The 17583-nt window shown below is 36.5% G+C and overlaps 1 protein-coding gene across 5 annotated transcripts in view; it reads left to right on the top strand.

The window, feature by feature from the left end:
- Window positions 1–17583, top strand: part of LOC149610233 (uncharacterized) — a 366116-nt gene that overhangs the window by 123115 nt on the left and 225418 nt on the right. For 3 of the 5 annotated variants that reach the window (XR_016376639.1, XR_016376638.1, XM_089859160.1), the window contains one exon: window positions 12418–12485. The exons of the other annotated variants lie outside the window; for them this stretch is intronic. Coding sequence is in view for 1 of the 3 variants with exons in the window: in XM_089859160.1 (XP_089715286.1) it covers window positions 12418–12485 (68 nt within the window). In the remaining 2 variants the exon portion in view is untranslated. The remainder of the gene's footprint in view (window positions 1–12417; window positions 12486–17583) is intronic. 5 annotated transcript variants of the gene reach the window in all.

Raw genomic sequence — 17583 nt, 5'->3', positions numbered from 1 at the left:
ATAGCGCCTATACCGTGTTATATTTTGCTCCGTTATAACTAACAGGTGTTTTTATAAAGCAAAGGCAAGGTTGGTTGGCGTCAAAGATAATTTGAAATATACGTATAACGAATAGGTTGGTTCTCTATACCTCAAGGTGAATAATATAGCGCCTATACCGTGATAAAAATATATTTTTATCACGGATAACCTTGACGTCATACGTTTATTTCAAATTATCTTTGACATCAACCAACCTTGCCTTTGCTTTATAAAAAAAACTGTTAGTCATGTCTTTATCGAACATACCTTCTCTGCATACCTTGGCTAAAGTAGCGTCGCGCGAAACTTTTAATATACTATACGAGTATGAACTCGCTTCTCGGCATGATCTTTATTCGGGTTGTTTACCAACTCATATCGCTACTGAACTGGAAGAATCACTCGCTGCAACCGGTGAGTGTCTCGATTCAAACATTTTAAACTATCTTTCGGCACAAGAGGTTTTCGAGTTAAAGCGCATTATAAACTTTCATTTCTACAGTACAATTATGTTATGACGCGCCCCTCACAATTACCGCACAATATTCCCGATTGGTGTCACGGTAATCACGTTGTAAAAGACTATTTTAAATTAGAAAATGTTTTTGCATGCCCCAACAAAAAACCATATTGCTTAAGGTGTCACGAAAACCTAAAACTACACTAAGGTACAAAAAAACTACAGTAAAACACAGTAAAACACAATAAAATACACTAAAAGTACAATAAAACACTCTAAAAGTACACTATACCATAATAAAATACACTAAAAGTACAATAAAATACACTAAAACTACAATAAAACACAGTAAAACACAATAGAATACACTAAAATTACAATAAAGTACAAGAAAATACAGTAAAACACAGTAAAACACAATAGAATACACTAAAATTACAATAAAGTACAAGAAAATACAGTAAAACACAATAAAATACACTAAAAGTACAATAAAACACACTAAAAGTACACTAAAAGTACAATAAAATACACTAAGGTACAATAAAACTACAATAAAACACAGTAAAACACAATAAAATACACAATAGAATACACTAAAATTACAATAAAGTACAAGAAAACACAGTAAAACACAATAGAATACACTAAAATTACAATAAAACTACAATAAAACACAGTAAAACACAATAGAATACACTAAAATTACAATAAAGTACAAGAAAATACAGTAAAACACAATAAAATACACTAAAAGTACAATAAAACACACTAAAAGTACACTAAAAGTACAAAAAAATACACTAAGGTACAATAAAACTACAATAAAGTACAGTAAAACACAATAAAATACACTAAGAGTACAATAAAACTACAATAAAATACAGTAAAACACAATAAAATACACTAAAAGTAAAATAAAACACTATAAAACTACACAAAGGTACAATAAAACTATAATAAAACACAGTAAAACACAATAAAATACACTAAAAGTACAATAAAATACACTAAGGTACAATAAAACTACAATAAAATACAGTAAAACACAATAAAATACACTAAAAGTAAAATAAAACACTATAAAACTACACAAAGGTACAATAAAACTATAATAAAACACAGTAAAACACAATAAAATACACTAAAAGTACAATAAAATACACTAAGGTACAATAAAACTACAATAAAATACAGTAAAACACAATAAAATACACTAAAAGTACAATAAAACTACAATAACATACAGTAAAACACAATAAAATACACTAAAAGTAAAATAAAACACTATAACACTACACAAAGGTACAATAAAACTATAATAAAACACAGTAAAACACAATAAAATACACTAAAAGTACAATAAAACTACATTAAAATACAGTAAAACACAATAAAATACACTAAAAGTACAATAAAACACACTAAAAGTACACTATACCATAATAAAATACACGAAAAGGACAATAAAATACACTTTCTAGTTGAAGAGATTTATACTGAACTGGTATTGGGAGAAAAGCGTTCAAAAATGGTACACCTACTGTTTCCGTTTTGTCGTGACAGATGTTCGTGGAATGGTTAGTTGATTCAAACGAAAAATATCATAATAATTTTGGAGTTATATTGGGGATGTAGGTAAGGAAATTTATTTCGTTTTACTTTAATGTTATAAATGCATAATATATATAAATAATAATAATAAACTAAATAAACTAATAATAATAAACTAATAATGAACTAAATAAACTAATAATAATAATAAACTAAATAATAATAATAAACTAAATAAACTAATAATAATAATAAACTAATAATAATAATAAACTAATAATAATAATAAACTAAATAAACTAATAATAAACTAAATACTTTGTTCCACGTATTATTATGTTCAATATGATATTGAGTCTTACAGAAACTTTGTGAATTTATGACAAATAACTTAAATTACAACAAAATACACTGAAATACACTAAAACTACAATAAAAACACACCATAACACAGTAAAACGCAATAAAACCAAATCAAAACACAGTAAAACACACTAAAAGTACAATAAAAGTACAATAAAACTCTCTAAAACTACACTATACCATAATAAAAATACACTAAGGTACAATAAAACACAATAAAATACACTAAAAGTACAATAAAACTACAATAAAATACAAAAAAACTACAATAAAACACAGTAAAACACAAAAAAATACACTAAGGTACAATAAAACTACAATAAAACACAATAAAAGTACAATAAAACACTCTAAAACTACACTATACCACAACAAAACTACAATAAAACACACCAAAGCACAGTAAAACATGTTTACACTAGACCGCCAAGAAGAAAAAACACTGAATTTTTGAAAGTTTTCCCAGTTTCCCAGGTTTGTACGAACCCTGAATTCAACCTCGTACAGATAGGCAGTTCAGCGCTATTATGAAAAATGCAGAAATAATATCCTCATAAAAAGTTCACCACAATGTTTATTGGTAACATTTATTTTCTGTTTTTCTTTACAATTAATTGACAAGAGATATTTCATTAAGAAATACAATGAAGAGCTATTGTTGTTATTTGTCTTTGATATTTCTTTTTTCGTTAGTAAATATATTACCTTTATCTTCTTTTAGGTTATTTGATAGGTCCAAAGTATGAAAAGGTACATTTGGATTACTTATCAAAACCAATGCAAGTTTATGAGCAAAATCCCTATTTTAAAATACAAATCTTTACATTAAATAACGTCATTATAAGAATAACTTGTACGACTATACACCATTTAACTCCTATATTATCTAAATAGAGTTCCTCAATGGAGACAGTTTTTTCATAACAGCCAAAATCTGTTCCAAAGCTTCCGGGACCAGTGTTTTTATACACAATGGAAGGTAGATTTGATTTTCTTTTTACTTACTCTTTAAAACTAACCTGATAAATTACTTCTTTTTTTCATGTAAATGGAAGCTTCGAGATCAGTAGCACTTCCTGGAGGAGTCTGGATATTTTTCCTTTAGTTCAGTTTTGAACTGTCGAAATAAGATACGGCTCTTTTCTTGATCGGTATCCTTTTCTTTATGGAATGAGTTGGCCATTTTCAGGCCATAATGGATGACAAAAAGCGTTATTTAAAACTGAAAATTAGTATCTTACAACGTGTAATTCGCAAACCTACAAAGATATCAATCAATGGGTTAGTTATCGATGGTTTCTTCTTTCTACACACGGTGGTATCTTGGTCTTACTTGACTTTTAAATTAAAGTCATATTGTCTAAACCTTTCATCATGATAAGGCGCTGAATTTCTGCTGAAGAAGAAGGTTCCCAAGGATCTCTCCACAAGACTTCAAAAATGACAGCTAACTTATTAGTCATTGGTTCTCTATACCAGGCTTCGTAGTCAATATGTTTCTGACATTTCCAACAAAGCTCGATGTAAAAGAGGTGGGCGCCCATCATTTCCAAACGTTGTCAGTTTTATCCTTGGGTATTTGGGCTATTTCTTTCATTTCGAATGCGGGTACAACGTAAACAGTTTTATCATCTTTTCGAGATTCGAGAAAGAGCCTATTTTCTCAGGCATACTCCAGGAACATTTCGTGGAGGTTATAGTTGGGCATCATATCAACGTCTAAGACTAATACAAATTCTGCGGTGGAATTTCTTCTCGCCACCTTACGTAATAACGTTATAACTTGGAGGTAGGTTAGGTTTAGACACGTTAGGACGAGTCCTGGCGTTTGGTGTTGGCCTGTAAACGGGGTAGTCTCTGCCTCTAACGTTGACTTTAGTACGATACTAATAGAAAAATTAGATGTGAATTGTTTTGAATACGAATGATTTGAAAGGAGAGTATTTACACACGCTTACTTTTCTGTGATTGTATTTTGAAACTAAGTACTGGTATTTGATTCCGTTTGAGCTGTCAAATCTTTGTTCCTTTTGTAAGTATAACTCTACACCCGTATCAGTCCTTTTCCAGTAAGCCATTACCGACCCAAACCTCTACTGTATCGTTATGAACCTGACACATTTTCATTTAGCAATGATAAAACTTTACCGCCACCCCTTAATATACGTTACGCGATACAACAACTCTTCGAATGACGTCACAATTGTTGGATTATTATAGGCAAAATTTAACCAAGGCTTACAAATAGACGCTAACACACCAGTAACACTTTGATTTTCAGAGGTTAATTACGCTTTCTACTATTACGTCTAAGATGATTTTCTTATATATTAATTACGCTTTTACGTGTACCTTTTAATTACCATTAAAACAATACCATAATCAAAATAAACTCCTTGAAAAAAGGTTGAAATTTTGAGTCAAACTAAAAATTACAATGGATTGCGCAACTTCCAACAGACATTAACCCTTGGCAATGTACGTTTAAAGCTATCCATTCTCGTCTATACTACCGCCACCCCTTAATATACGTTACGCGATACAACAACTCTTCGAATGACGTCACAATTGTTGGATTATTATAGGCAGAATTTAACCAAGGCTTACAAATAGACGCTAACACACCAGTAACACTTTGATTTTCAGAGGTTAATTACGCTTTCTACTATTACGTCTAAGATGATTTTCTTATATATTAATTACGCTTTTACGTGTACCTTTTAATTACCATTAAAACAATACCATAATCAAAATAAACTCCTTGAAAAAAGGTTGAAATTTTGAGTCAAACTAAAAATTACAATGGATTGCGCAACTTCCAACAGACATTAACCCTTGGCAATGTACGTTTAAAGCTATCCATTCTCGTCTATACTACCGCCACCCCTTAATATACGTTACGCGATACAACAACTCTTCGAATGACGTCACAATTGTTGGATTATTATAGGCAGAATTTAACCAAGGCTTACAAATAGACGCTAACACACCAGTAACACTTTGATTTTCAGAGGTTAATTACGCTTTCTACTATTACGTCTAAGATGATTTTCTTATATATTAATTACGCTTTTACGTGTACCTTTTAATTACCATCCAGCAGAGACCTATCATTAACCCTTGGCAATGTATTAAAGCTATCCATTCTCGTCTCTTATCAATGACGTCACAGCTACAATTGTAGAAGATTTAAGCCTTGGTAATGTACGTTTAAAGCTTCCATTCGTCTCTTATCAATGACGTCACAACTACAATTGTAGAAGATTTAAGCCTTGGCAATGTACGTTTAAAGTTTTTATCGTCTCTTATCAATGACGTCACAGTTGTAGAAGAGACTGACTTTTAATTACCATTAAAAACAATACCATAATCAAAATAAACTCCTTGAAATTTTGAGTCAAACTAAATATTACAATGGATTGCGCAACTTTCAGCCTATCATTAACCCTTGGCCATGTACGTTTAATAAATTCTCGTCTCTTATCAATGACGTCACAAATACAGTTGTAGAAGGGAGGAGTTTCCCAATAGGCGGCGCACGGTGTTTTCCCGCCAATGACGTCACAAATACAGTTGTAGATTTTCCCGCCAATGACGTCACAGAGACAGTTGTAGACAGGACTGCCAGATTCCCGCGCAATGTTTTCCCGCGAGGGGGCGCGCGAGTTTTCCCGCGAGGGGGCGCAGCCGCCAGGGGGCGCGCGCGAGTTTTCCCGCGAGGGGGCGCAGCCGCCAGGGGGCGCGCGGGGGCCCGCGAGTTTTCCCGCGAGGGGGCGCGCGCGAGTTTTCCAGGGGGCGCGCGCGAGTTTCCCAAGGGGGCGTGGCGAGAGGGTGACCTTGAAATTCTACACCTACACTCTACACCTACATTCTACACCTACATTCTACACCTACGGAGGTACGAAGTGCGGCTTTACACTACTCTAGTCTGGCTTTCGATGATCGCGTGGTTAGTCTTGTAAACATGGGGGTTCGGGGCCACGTAATGGCTAAATGGCATAGTAGAAGGAGGGGTAATCGTCTCCTCCCGAAACTCCACGTTCTACACACACAACCTTTAACATTCACTTCCCCTTTTTACTTCCGTTACAACCTTAACCTGCAACATTTTAGCTAAACTTTATCGCAGTTTGCACCTTTGCTCTTTACTATGTGCGAAACGTTCATCGACGTGTTCTACGAAGTGAGAAAGAAAGTTGTACAGGGTATTCGTTTATTCGTCTAGAGACAGTGAATGGAGATTAACTCTAAATTGGTCCAGTTTTTTTCTCTCAATTTAGCTATTAATTTCATTGGAGGGAAGTTCGCGTATACTTTGTATATATAGGAAACGCGACAGACTGGGCGGACTACTTTTACCCTCTCTAGAAAAAAAGGCAGACGAAGGTTGGATTTAAGGAATGATATAAAAAAATATACGGAGAGCTGGTTTTTCTAAACTTATCAAGTCTCAAAGGCTCAAAGTCGCCACTAAGTTCTAACGGGTTTCCGGTTTAAGTGAGAGATGGTTGAGATTTCGCGTTTGAAATGATTCAGGTTGAATAGTTGGCTTACATTTTGGGGAGCTTATATGTTTTCTACCCTTATGAAAGTGCTCTGTTAGATCAACATCGGCTACTTGGAAAGGGCCATGGCACCAAAGATGTGCTATCGAAGGCAATATGAAACAGAAACGCTGTTTCATTATTTAGAGGTAGACCTACTTTTTCATCGAAGTGATAACATTTATCCAGGAATAAGCGCGTGAAGCTGATACTTGAAGAAGGAAAGTTTGATACGGGAGTGGCATAATTGACAGGACCCTCCGTGGCTGTCCAAAAATCCCAGCATGCTTTTCAAAGTTCGACGTCATTGAGTGCAATCATCTCTCGGTGAAAAATATTTTTATTAGCTTAGTCACGTGTAAATAGTAGTTCTTGTTGCTATAACCAGGTGGCATCTAAAGCGTATACCAAACTTAAAACCGCGGGGTACTATGGGTAAATTTTACGAACGGCCATGCATCGGAAGGACCCTCTCGTGTTAGTGCCTATAGAGTATGATTACCACTCCAGTATAAACTTCCTTTCTCCAAGGTTGACCAACATTTGGTGTATAACCATCTTAAACTTGTTGGTCTATTTCTTCTTCTATCTGGTTAGTGTCATGACTGCATGCGTTGTTCATCTTTAACAATTACCAAAGACTAAGAAATTATCTTCCCATTTGACATGGATATATTCAATTAAACAACTAACCACCTCATCTACTTAATCGTCTTAATTCCAGGAACGTTCCTATGACATCATAACGTCCGTCCATATTAAAAAACTAAAATGAATAAGCCTGGGTTTTTTTGCCAATACACGCTGCACCTATAGCTGGATATACCCATATGATTTTATATACCTCAGTTCGTTCGAACGTTAATTTACCAATCGATCATTCTGTCTTACCTGGCGACGTATGGTTTATAACGGGGCAGGTTGTGTCAACAATAGAGTGAAGCCCTTGCCTCTCCCTTTCCTCCATTCCTTCTTTTGGATCAATCTGGCTTCATTCCGCACCCATTGAAGAGCGAGCGACGGTATAGAGGGTTTGACCAGGGGAGTTTTATATCGGTTCCACCTTTTTGTTGTGTCTAGCTCAGAATGGTAGTGGTTAGACATTCGGGTTTTTTCACCGTTTAGAATGTTTAACACCGCTTTTGTCTCTCTTTTTTTTTTCATTTTATTTAGCGATGATTCTGGGAATTGTTTTGCATTCGTTTTGTATTATGTCATTGGGAGGAGTGTATTTCGTTTTTTCTGTGTCACTAAACAAGATTTGTATGATTGGTGACCTGGCTGTGTTTGATTTTGATTGTTTAATTTAATTGGATTGAATTGGACAGACTAAAAGGGGTTAAATGGTGGATTACTTTGAGTTTTTTTTTTCATCATGGAAATTAGGATTAGAAAAGAAATGTAGTTACGCATCTCTCGTCAGTTAAGTTACGAAAAGTTGCTTAAAGTTTTTACAAACATAGATATTAAACTTGAATTAAGAGTTAGGCAATTAAATTATAATTCCGATATATTTGATTTATTAACTCTTTTTCATTCCGAGGGTTATTTCCCAAGCATAAAATAATGGAATTAATCAAGACTTTATTCGTAACACTTCATAAATCATATCTAGGAAAGCTTCAACATTTTCTTTTCTCTTTCATTCGTATAAGTCCAAGTGTCTTGGGAGTTTCTCTCGAAGAATGCTTTTATTAAAACGCTTTTGTCTTTCGTGAAAACTTTTGTAAAGGAATCCGAAGCATCATTTAAAACTACTCTCTCTCTCTAGCCACTCTATTTGTCTCCGACCGTAAAAACGAAACCAAAATAAGCGACTTTCAAAACGAGCTAAGCGAAATTACGCAGAACGTTTAGTGTCTTAGTTTTAGGTTTATTTTGCCATTAATCAAAATTCCAGCTGCAGGAATATTTTGGAGTTGTCTACAATTTTACTTCATTCAAAAGGCTGATCCAGACAGCCAAATATCTTTAAAGCGTTTTGTCTGAAATAGATTAAAACTAAGTTAGGCTAATGATGATGCACTATCGGATTGAGCTTCATTTTTTCGAGCTGGAGCTTTCTAAAACTCGAGTTGGAGCTTTCTAAAACTCGAGTTGGAGCTTTCTAAAACTCGAGTTGGAGCTTTCTAAAACTCGAGCTGGAGCTTTCTAAAACTCGAGCTGGAGCTTTCTGAAACTCGAGCTGGAGCTTTCTGAAACTCGAGCTGGAGCTTTCTGAAACTCGAGCTGGAGCTTTCTGAAACTCGAGCTGGAGCTTTCTGAAACTCGAGCTGGAGCTTTCTGAAACTCGAGCTGGAGCTTTCTGAAACTCGAGCTGGAGCTTTCTGAAACTCGAGCTGGAGCTTTCTGAAACTCGAGCTGGAGCTTTCTGAAACTCGAATATTTCTTATAGCAACCATTTATCCAACTGCAATATGAAAGAGTCGAGTAAATAATTAACTTACTGGGGCTAGAATGACATCTTTTGGCTTGGAGGTTTTCTATTCGGGAAAACATTTCCAAGTTCTTGATGAACCAAATTATATTATTATTAAATAATTTCGTGTTTATCAACTTCTAATTTTTTTAACGAGTTGATTATTAACTTTGGAAGGTCGGTCAGTATTTCTAAAAGAGGAAACTTTCCCATAGGATAGTGGTGGTGGAGGGGGGATGGTGGTGGCTGTTGGCCATCTTCTCTAATGGCTGTGGGGGGATATTTTGACTTAATATTCATTTATCTGATTAATTACCGTCGGAAATAAACAGGCTAACCTTTAGCGGGTTTTTAAAAATCCAATAAGCCTTCAAATTAAAAGAGCCCGGCCGTAAGATAAATTTATTAAATCAAGTCAAAATCCCCTCTTCTCTCTCTCTCTCGCTTCCAGTAAACTTCCTCCAAACCTTCCCCTAGCTGCCCAGCATTTTTGGCTCGAAATTAAAACCAAGTCCATACTGAAAGACGATGGGGGGAAACTAGCCGGGGGATGCAAAGGGTTTGGTTTTGGAGAGATGTTGTAGGATGGGGGTACTGTCCAATAAATTACACTACAAGCTTAATAAGGAAAAAGATTAATTAATAAACGCCCGGGCTTGTTTTTAATTTTTTTCTTGCCTATATATACTTTGGTATAGGGATTTGGTTAATTTTTGAAGTGAGGTAGGCCTAGGAAATGGCAAAATTTTCAGTTTTGTTTCTAGGCGTATTGGTACCGGTAAAGAACAATGAAGCCTCGAAAATTAAGCTAGTTTATTTATTTAAACAGGGTGTTTATGATAAGTCTGCTTTAAATGAAAGGGTGTGTTCTTAGGGTCGATTTGAGTGGAAAGTCACTATCAAAGAAAATGGGGTCTGCAACATTTAGTTGCGGAGGTATGCGCCCCTAAAACTAGGAAATAGACACACATGTTTAGTAAGACATATCAGTCTTCAATTTAAGAACCTTTATCTTGCAGAAGTGTGCTATTAAACGGGTGTGCGTACGTTGGGAAAGTAAAGTTAAATATTCCACTTTTGTGACTATAGCCTTAATTGTTTTAGGGGCCAATCAATGTTTGGGAGCCCATATCTCCATAACTAAACATAAACATTGTAGACCCCATCCATGTTCTTTGTGACACTTTCCACTATAGTTTGACCCAAAGAACGTATGTCACCTTTTTATTTATCAGAAACACCACAGAAATCTTACATACATAGTTAACTTTTTTTATTAGAAAGTCCCTGTAGCTTATTCCGTTTAAATTTAACCCAAAATTAATTAACTATTTGGTAACTTCATTGTCCCTTCAAATGCATGGTAACCTGAAAGAAAACGTCTGGGCCAAGGTACGCTTTCATACGTTGGAATCGTTTAGCTTTTGAAAAATTAGTCCAAATTAGGAGAAACGTTTCGCGGCAGTTCGGGAAGAGGATGGAGAGAGAGAGAGAGAGAGAGAGGGATGAGATCATCGGATGGAGGAAGGGATAGGATGGGGAGAGGAGAGGAGAGGAGCGGAGCAAAGAGGAAAGGAGTGGCTAATTATTATATTTCGGTTCGATATCGGAGCGATTTTTCTCTCGGCGTTTGCTCTTTTTTTAATGAAATTAGCTAGTTAGGATTTTTGAGGCGTAATAAAGGAGAAAAAGGAACGAGGAATTAACGGATGGAGCTCATGGGTTTGGAGCGGTTTCATCCCTTCGCTTAACCATCGAACGATCCTTCAGACTCTTCGGTACAGCGAGTGAGTGGGTGATGGGAGCGAGTTCTTCCGATTTTAATTGAAAACGAATTTTCCTCCGTTGCGGTTTTTTTTTTTCTTTCTTTCGCTTTTAGTTCTTTTTTGAAGGTTGGATGGTGCAATGCACGCTGGCTGGTACACCTCTTCTTTTGTATCCAATTAAGAACGCGTCTTCTTCAGATGATCTTTTTGGATGACGACAACGCGCGCGACGAAGGACAAATCCTAAAACTCCCATCACCCTAGACCGCTTGCACCATCTTCCCCCGCGCGTTTTTACCTCCTTTTCTCTAACCGAAACAAAATGTATCGAATTGGGACGTTTCGTTGTACATTTTCGTCACAAAATCACCCATAGTTCTAACCCACTGTCCTACGCTCTTATAATTACCCCTTTTGGAACACCCTGTTTATAAATACGTTTTAATGAATATATTAAGATATGTCTTGGAAAATGAAATTTAATACTTTAGTAACCAAATTATGAGAAAAAACTTTGACTCTGTTATTCGACTCTTTTTAAATTTCAAAACACATTTAATTTAGTGCATGCAGTTTTTGTTTCAGTTTAATTTGATACGTCAGATTTGTTTCCCCTTGATGTATGTGTAGCTAACGTCGGTTTTATTGATGTTAATGGGATATTATTCTCGTAGTTGAAACTCTGTAAAATGAGTTTTCAAGTGGGATTTGCTATTTTTCTTCGAAAATGGAGTTTTACTTTTTATATCTACGTGTGATTAAAAACACGTACATTTTCTGAAATAGTGGCCTTGTATGTGTGACTGTTGAGAACGAACATGAAAATGAAGTTTGGGGAGGATTTGCTTAAAGGGACTATAAAGAAGGCGTCGGCGTATGGGTAAAAGTTATTTGAAATACGTCAGTGGCACGTGATCGAGGAGAGGCGTGGTTCAAAGAAACTTAGTTCGTTTTATTTCGAAAACTAAACTAGCACTTCGTTGAATTGGCGTTGCTTGCAATCTCGTGAAAAACAAGGACTAGGTGTCCAGTCCTACTCCATGTTGAGTCTTCGGATCTTGGCGTCACGTGGCGCCTGTGAAGTATTTCAACAAATTTTTACACACACGTCGATACCTTCCTAACAGTTCCTTTTAGAGATCCTCTAAAAGTTTTAAACTCATATTGGGAAAGAAATTAAGAGTTGGTAGTACAATTACAGCGTTCACTGTGACACTACTGTTCGAGTTGTTATTTATGATTAATCCTTTGTTATTTAAACATTGAAATTAATTGAATAAAAATTAACAGATTTTCCTGGACACACAGAAGAACGAAACGTATCTCGTCGAATCATCAAAAGGACAATCTTCTGAAACGTAAGTACATTTTTTTTTATAATTTATTTCCAAACCACTGTCAACACCAGGACAGACAGTCCACAGCATTCCTTTTTTCTGATAGAAATCCTATTTATTTGACTACTAACTCTATAAGCCATGGTAAATCCATGTTGTTTACCAACTAAAATTTATCCATATGGGTGCAAAACAAAAACAAAAAAGGGGGAATGAAATTGTAAACGTGTTCCACACGACCTATACCCAATTCTCTATGTTTCATTGTTACACAAATACGTTTTAAGAAAGATAAAGATTCAGATTCTACTTTTTGTCTGATGTCATACCGAGATCTGTTTTCAGATTTGGCACCGTGAGCTGTCCCAATTAATTATTATTTCCCTAAGTTCTCAATCTCTCCTCTTTTAACATTTAAGCTTAAAGAAAGGAATGAAAAGAAAAGAATAGGAAGTTGAGGGCTAAAACTGAAGGAATTTATAGCCTCTTCCTGTATTCTGGGTCTCCTTTCTTGTCCTTGGACCTTTCGTACCTGCGGGCCATCATTTGAGAAACTTTTACTTAGTTTTTTTTTGTTTTACTTTTGGCTTCTTTTTCTTGTTACTTTACTTTTACCCCTTTTTTCGATTTTTTTGGAGTCGACTCATCTAAGGTTGTAGGGATGGATGACTGATGATTAGATTTAGTTAAAGCAAGGAATGTATGTCATTTTGCCGCGGGGGGTTTCTTGTATTCTGTAAATTTTGGCCTTATTTAGGAAGAGGGGGTTTCTTTCTTTCTTATTAAGCCTGAAGTTTTTTTACCTTATTGGGAAGTTGACGAAATTGAAACAGATTGAGCCTGAATACACTTTACGAAAGTGTAATCTTTAGAGCTCTTCTTATATGACAGTAAAGGCCTTTTCAGACGATAAAACTTTTGACTCAAATAGATGGGCCAAAACGTTGAGTCAGCAAAAATTGGGTGTCTACATTGGGTCAACATGGGGTCTACAACATTTTGTTATGGTGGCACGGGCTCCTAAACATTATTTCCCAAGACAAGGAATTAACATATGGAGTTAAGGCCTTTTCAGGCAATACAACTTCTGACTCAAATAGGTCAAAATTTTTAGTCAGGAAAAATTGGTCAGTGATCAATGTTTAATTTGGTGATTCAACTTGCAATCCAACTTGTGTTCAGACGTCCCAACTAGTTAACTCAACTCAAGTTGACTCTTCTAATTGAGTAACAAAATTATATCATCTGAAAGGGCCTTTAGAAGTAATTTTTAATTTACAATATGTAATATTGAAATCAATTTTTTTTTTACCATCACGAGTGTCTGCAATTGTTGCGTAGCTCTCCCTAGCTATATCTTTACTTTAGTGCTCGGCTGAAATTGATTTATATAGGGCCTTAAACCCTCTCCTTCCGAAAAACCTCGAGCGCGAAAGAACAAACCAGGCGCGAAAAACTCGGTCCTAGCTCTGACTGGTCAGTGTGAAATTTTTCTGGAAACCCCTTCGTTCGCAAACCCCGAAGCAAATCCTTACTCCTAGATAGCTCTGTCACTTCACTTTACCTCCACACTCGAAAAATACACGAGCTGCTGGTGTACAATCCATAACCATAATATCAACGCGCGTACGAGGAAGGGGCAGAAGGGGTAGGTATATCTGTCGTCGTCAAAATTAAATTTTTTCTCTGTTCTGTCTCTCCCAATCTTCATCCTCATCCCTTCTTTCGAACCCCCCTCCTCCTCCTATCTTTTTCCATCTCGCGACGTTTGTTCGTCGGAGCGGATTTTTCGGACTCTACCCCAAGAAATAAAGTGCAGTGGGACAGATAGTGGAGAGGAAAATGTTTCAGACAAAAATTTTTCGGCGGCCCTGGTTTTTCTTTTTAGGCAAAAGGAGTTTTCTTATTTCTTAGCTCGGTAAAAGGGGAGGGGGTGTATTTCTTATTCTGTTTTATTCACCCCTTCCCCCCCCCCCACGCGGTCCTTCTTTAGTTAAGCCTAACTTTTCGCGCGTCTTTTGAAGAGAGAGAGAGAGAGAGAGAGAAACACCTGATTATTCAAGCGTCCGCCATAATAATTACTTTCTCATTTTCCGGTGAAAATCTTAACGAAGTTCTTCGGCTAATTGCGATTCACCGACTCTAAGCTTGGGATGAAAACGCGAAGTGTGTGAATGGGGGGAAGGTGGAGGGAGGGGACGACGAAAGGGGAGCGTGTAACCTCCAAAAATCCTCTCCATCTTCAGGAGCCTTACCATGCAGCATCCTCATCTTTTCTTTATACTTCTTAGTAAAAAGAAGTCTAGGAATTCGAAATAGATACCTTTTAAAAAAATTATAGTGGGTGCTCAAAATTACCCGAGGATGTTGTTTCATTTCAACACTGATTTCTTGTTTATTTTGAATTTGCGTATTACATTTTATGTGTAAGCTTATGATTTTTTGTGGAAGTTAAGTATACTGACTGATTTTCTTACTGACTGAAAATCAACATTGTGCCCAAACCGCGTTAAATAGAAGGCTGGAAATTTGCAGGGATGTTACTCTTAAGTAGTAGACACATACTATGAAAGATTTTTCCAATCCGTTATTTCCATCTTCTTGAATGAATTTACGTCCAAACATTTAAATAATGTTTTTGTTTTTGAATAACGTCTATTGCGGGTTTCAACCGATTTGACTAATATTTATTACACCACTTGTTGATTATATCCTGTAGACGGGTTTTATGAATTTTAGGGGCTTGACTTGCCGCCATTTTTTAAAATGGTGGCCTGAAAAGAAATAAAAAAATTTCCTGACGAGCTGAAGGACAACTGTTAATTTAGTAACTATATTTAGAAAGAGTATTTCAGAGAAATGCCTTCGTAATTTTTCGTGTTCTAAGCTTTCCTTAGTCAGCTGAATGAACACGTTTTTTAAAATCTTAGCTAGGAAATGGTGCACGCTTTCAAAACACGATATTTGAAGCCACCTTTATTTCATGATAAAATTAAAAAACAACCACATTTTCAGTGTTATCAACATCTGGAACCGCGTAAGAGTCTCGACTGAAATTTGAAACAAAGTTAGCAATCCAATAATTTTAAAGAAACTTTTTTAACTTTGCGTTATTCGGCTTCTATAAGAAATGGTCCACTCACCCACCCATCCACCCTCCGCGTTAATTTTTACCGCTCCCTTTCCCATCCAACCCCCCCCCCCCGACTTCCTACTACTTTAAGCGGCGTCCAACTTTCAATATTAAAAGAGTTGGTTAAAGGAAAACGCGGAAGACAAAATTTTTCGGGGAAAAATTGGCTGTGGCGGCGGCGCTCGCTTTTCTTCCAGTAGTAGGGCGGGCTACGCTCCTCTTCTTTGGCCAATGTGTATACACTTTTAATTAATTAATGAGAGAAGAACGGAACGGCCCAGCAGAGAAAACTCCACGAAAAGTTTAATTAGAAAACACGAACAAGCGCCTTCTGGTAGCTGGTTTAAGAATTAGTTTTGGCGAAACTGGAAGCGCCCCTGCCGCCGCCTCACTTCCCACCACCCCATCCCCCTTTTGTGATTAGGAAAACCCCCTTCCTCCCTCCCTATACCTCTCTCCCCTCCTTTATTTTTACTTTGGTACCCCCTAACCCTCTTCTTCTCTCTTCTTTTTTGCCTCTGCATGGCCAAGGCCCGCGGAAGCGATATTAATCTATACGCGTCTTATAAAATTCTTCTCTCTCATCTCTAGCGGGTGGTCGGAGGCTCAGTACACACACACCACCGTACTGGACCTTTCGCTCTCTTTCTCTCTCAGAGCACTAGTTTTAGAGCGTGCGGAGTCTCCGTTGTTTTCTCTCTCGAAAACCCCGCGACCCGACGTGCTCTCCAACTTTTCTTCCTACTCCTCATCTTTTCTCCTTTATAAAAGATGTAAATTTGGCCCCAAAATCATATCTCGCGCCTTTTCCCAGCTTCTTCCATCTCCTCCTTTTCATTCTTTCCTTGTTAAGTGTTTTTTAAATTAAATTTTATCTTGTTTTCCTTCCCGCCACTATTTTAATTGGAAGTGGCCGCTGCTCTTTTCTTCCTCTTTTCTCTCTCTCTCGCTCTCTCCTCTCTTTCTCTTCATCCCTAACCCCTTTTTCATTTGGCTGGCGCGTCATCCTCCTTAACCCTTTCGTCTCTCCCTTATTTCTCTCCAGAGGTCCGTATACTTACCTCTCCATCTTCCGTTCGTCAGATTTTTGATTCGCAAGATCGTCTTTAGAATCTTTTATTCGTGAACATTTTTGGCAGATGGGGGACGTTAGGTTCCCGTTGCAGGACTTTGTTATACGTAGTTTCTTTCCAATTTAAGGGGGGTTCTTATTCCATGCATGGAGGGAGGTTTTTTTTTGTTTAGTTATTTAATTAATTTGAAGATATTCTCCTGTTTGGTAATGAAGGGTGAAGTTTGGGAGCTCTTTATTGGGTTGAGTTGAGTTAAAGTTGTATTGCTAATTTAAGGAAGAATAATTCAGTGGTGGTTGGTTATTGAGTGTTTATATTTTTAATAAAATAAAATTTATTAAATTAATAAATTCGTACCATCAGGGATAGATTTAATTTTAGAAGAAGGAATGGAGAACAGAGTAATATTGGGAGCGCGTCAAAGTCCCGGATCCCCTTCCACGGGACGGAGGGGTATGAAAGAAGAGGCGGGTCATAGCGATAGAGGTAAAAAGGAAACTACGTATTTTTCACCGTCCCCGTCAGCAACGTCATCAAAACGTTGTTTAAGTGAGCCAATAAGGTAATTTAAACTTTTCGTTACGTGTTGGAGGGAGAGGCTCTATAATGGGCTATGAGTCGGACTGAAGTCAATACTAAACGTTCTCCATTCCTACTTCTAAAATTAAATCTATCCCTTGTACCATATACCCCGAAATTAATTGTCACGTTATGCAGAGTGTTCCATTGACGGTGTTAGGACCAAAGTGTGGACAATTTGGAATCAAAAAATGTTTTATGACATTTTGACGTAAGGGACACCGTTTTCGAGTTTTGATTGGAGGGTTTTACGGATGACCCCTTAATTAAATTAGAAATCATTGTCTAAATCAGTTTCTTAATTAAATGTAAGGGGTCATTCGTAAAACACTCA

This window comes from Phalangium opilio, unplaced genomic scaffold, assembly GCF_054372755.1.
Source record: "Phalangium opilio isolate 3A_F unplaced genomic scaffold, DU_Popi_V2 ptg000329l_1, whole genome shotgun sequence".
In the NCBI taxonomy this organism is placed as follows: Eukaryota; Metazoa; Arthropoda; class Arachnida; order Opiliones; family Phalangiidae; genus Phalangium; species Phalangium opilio.
This window is presented reverse-complemented; position numbering and strand designations above follow the sequence as displayed.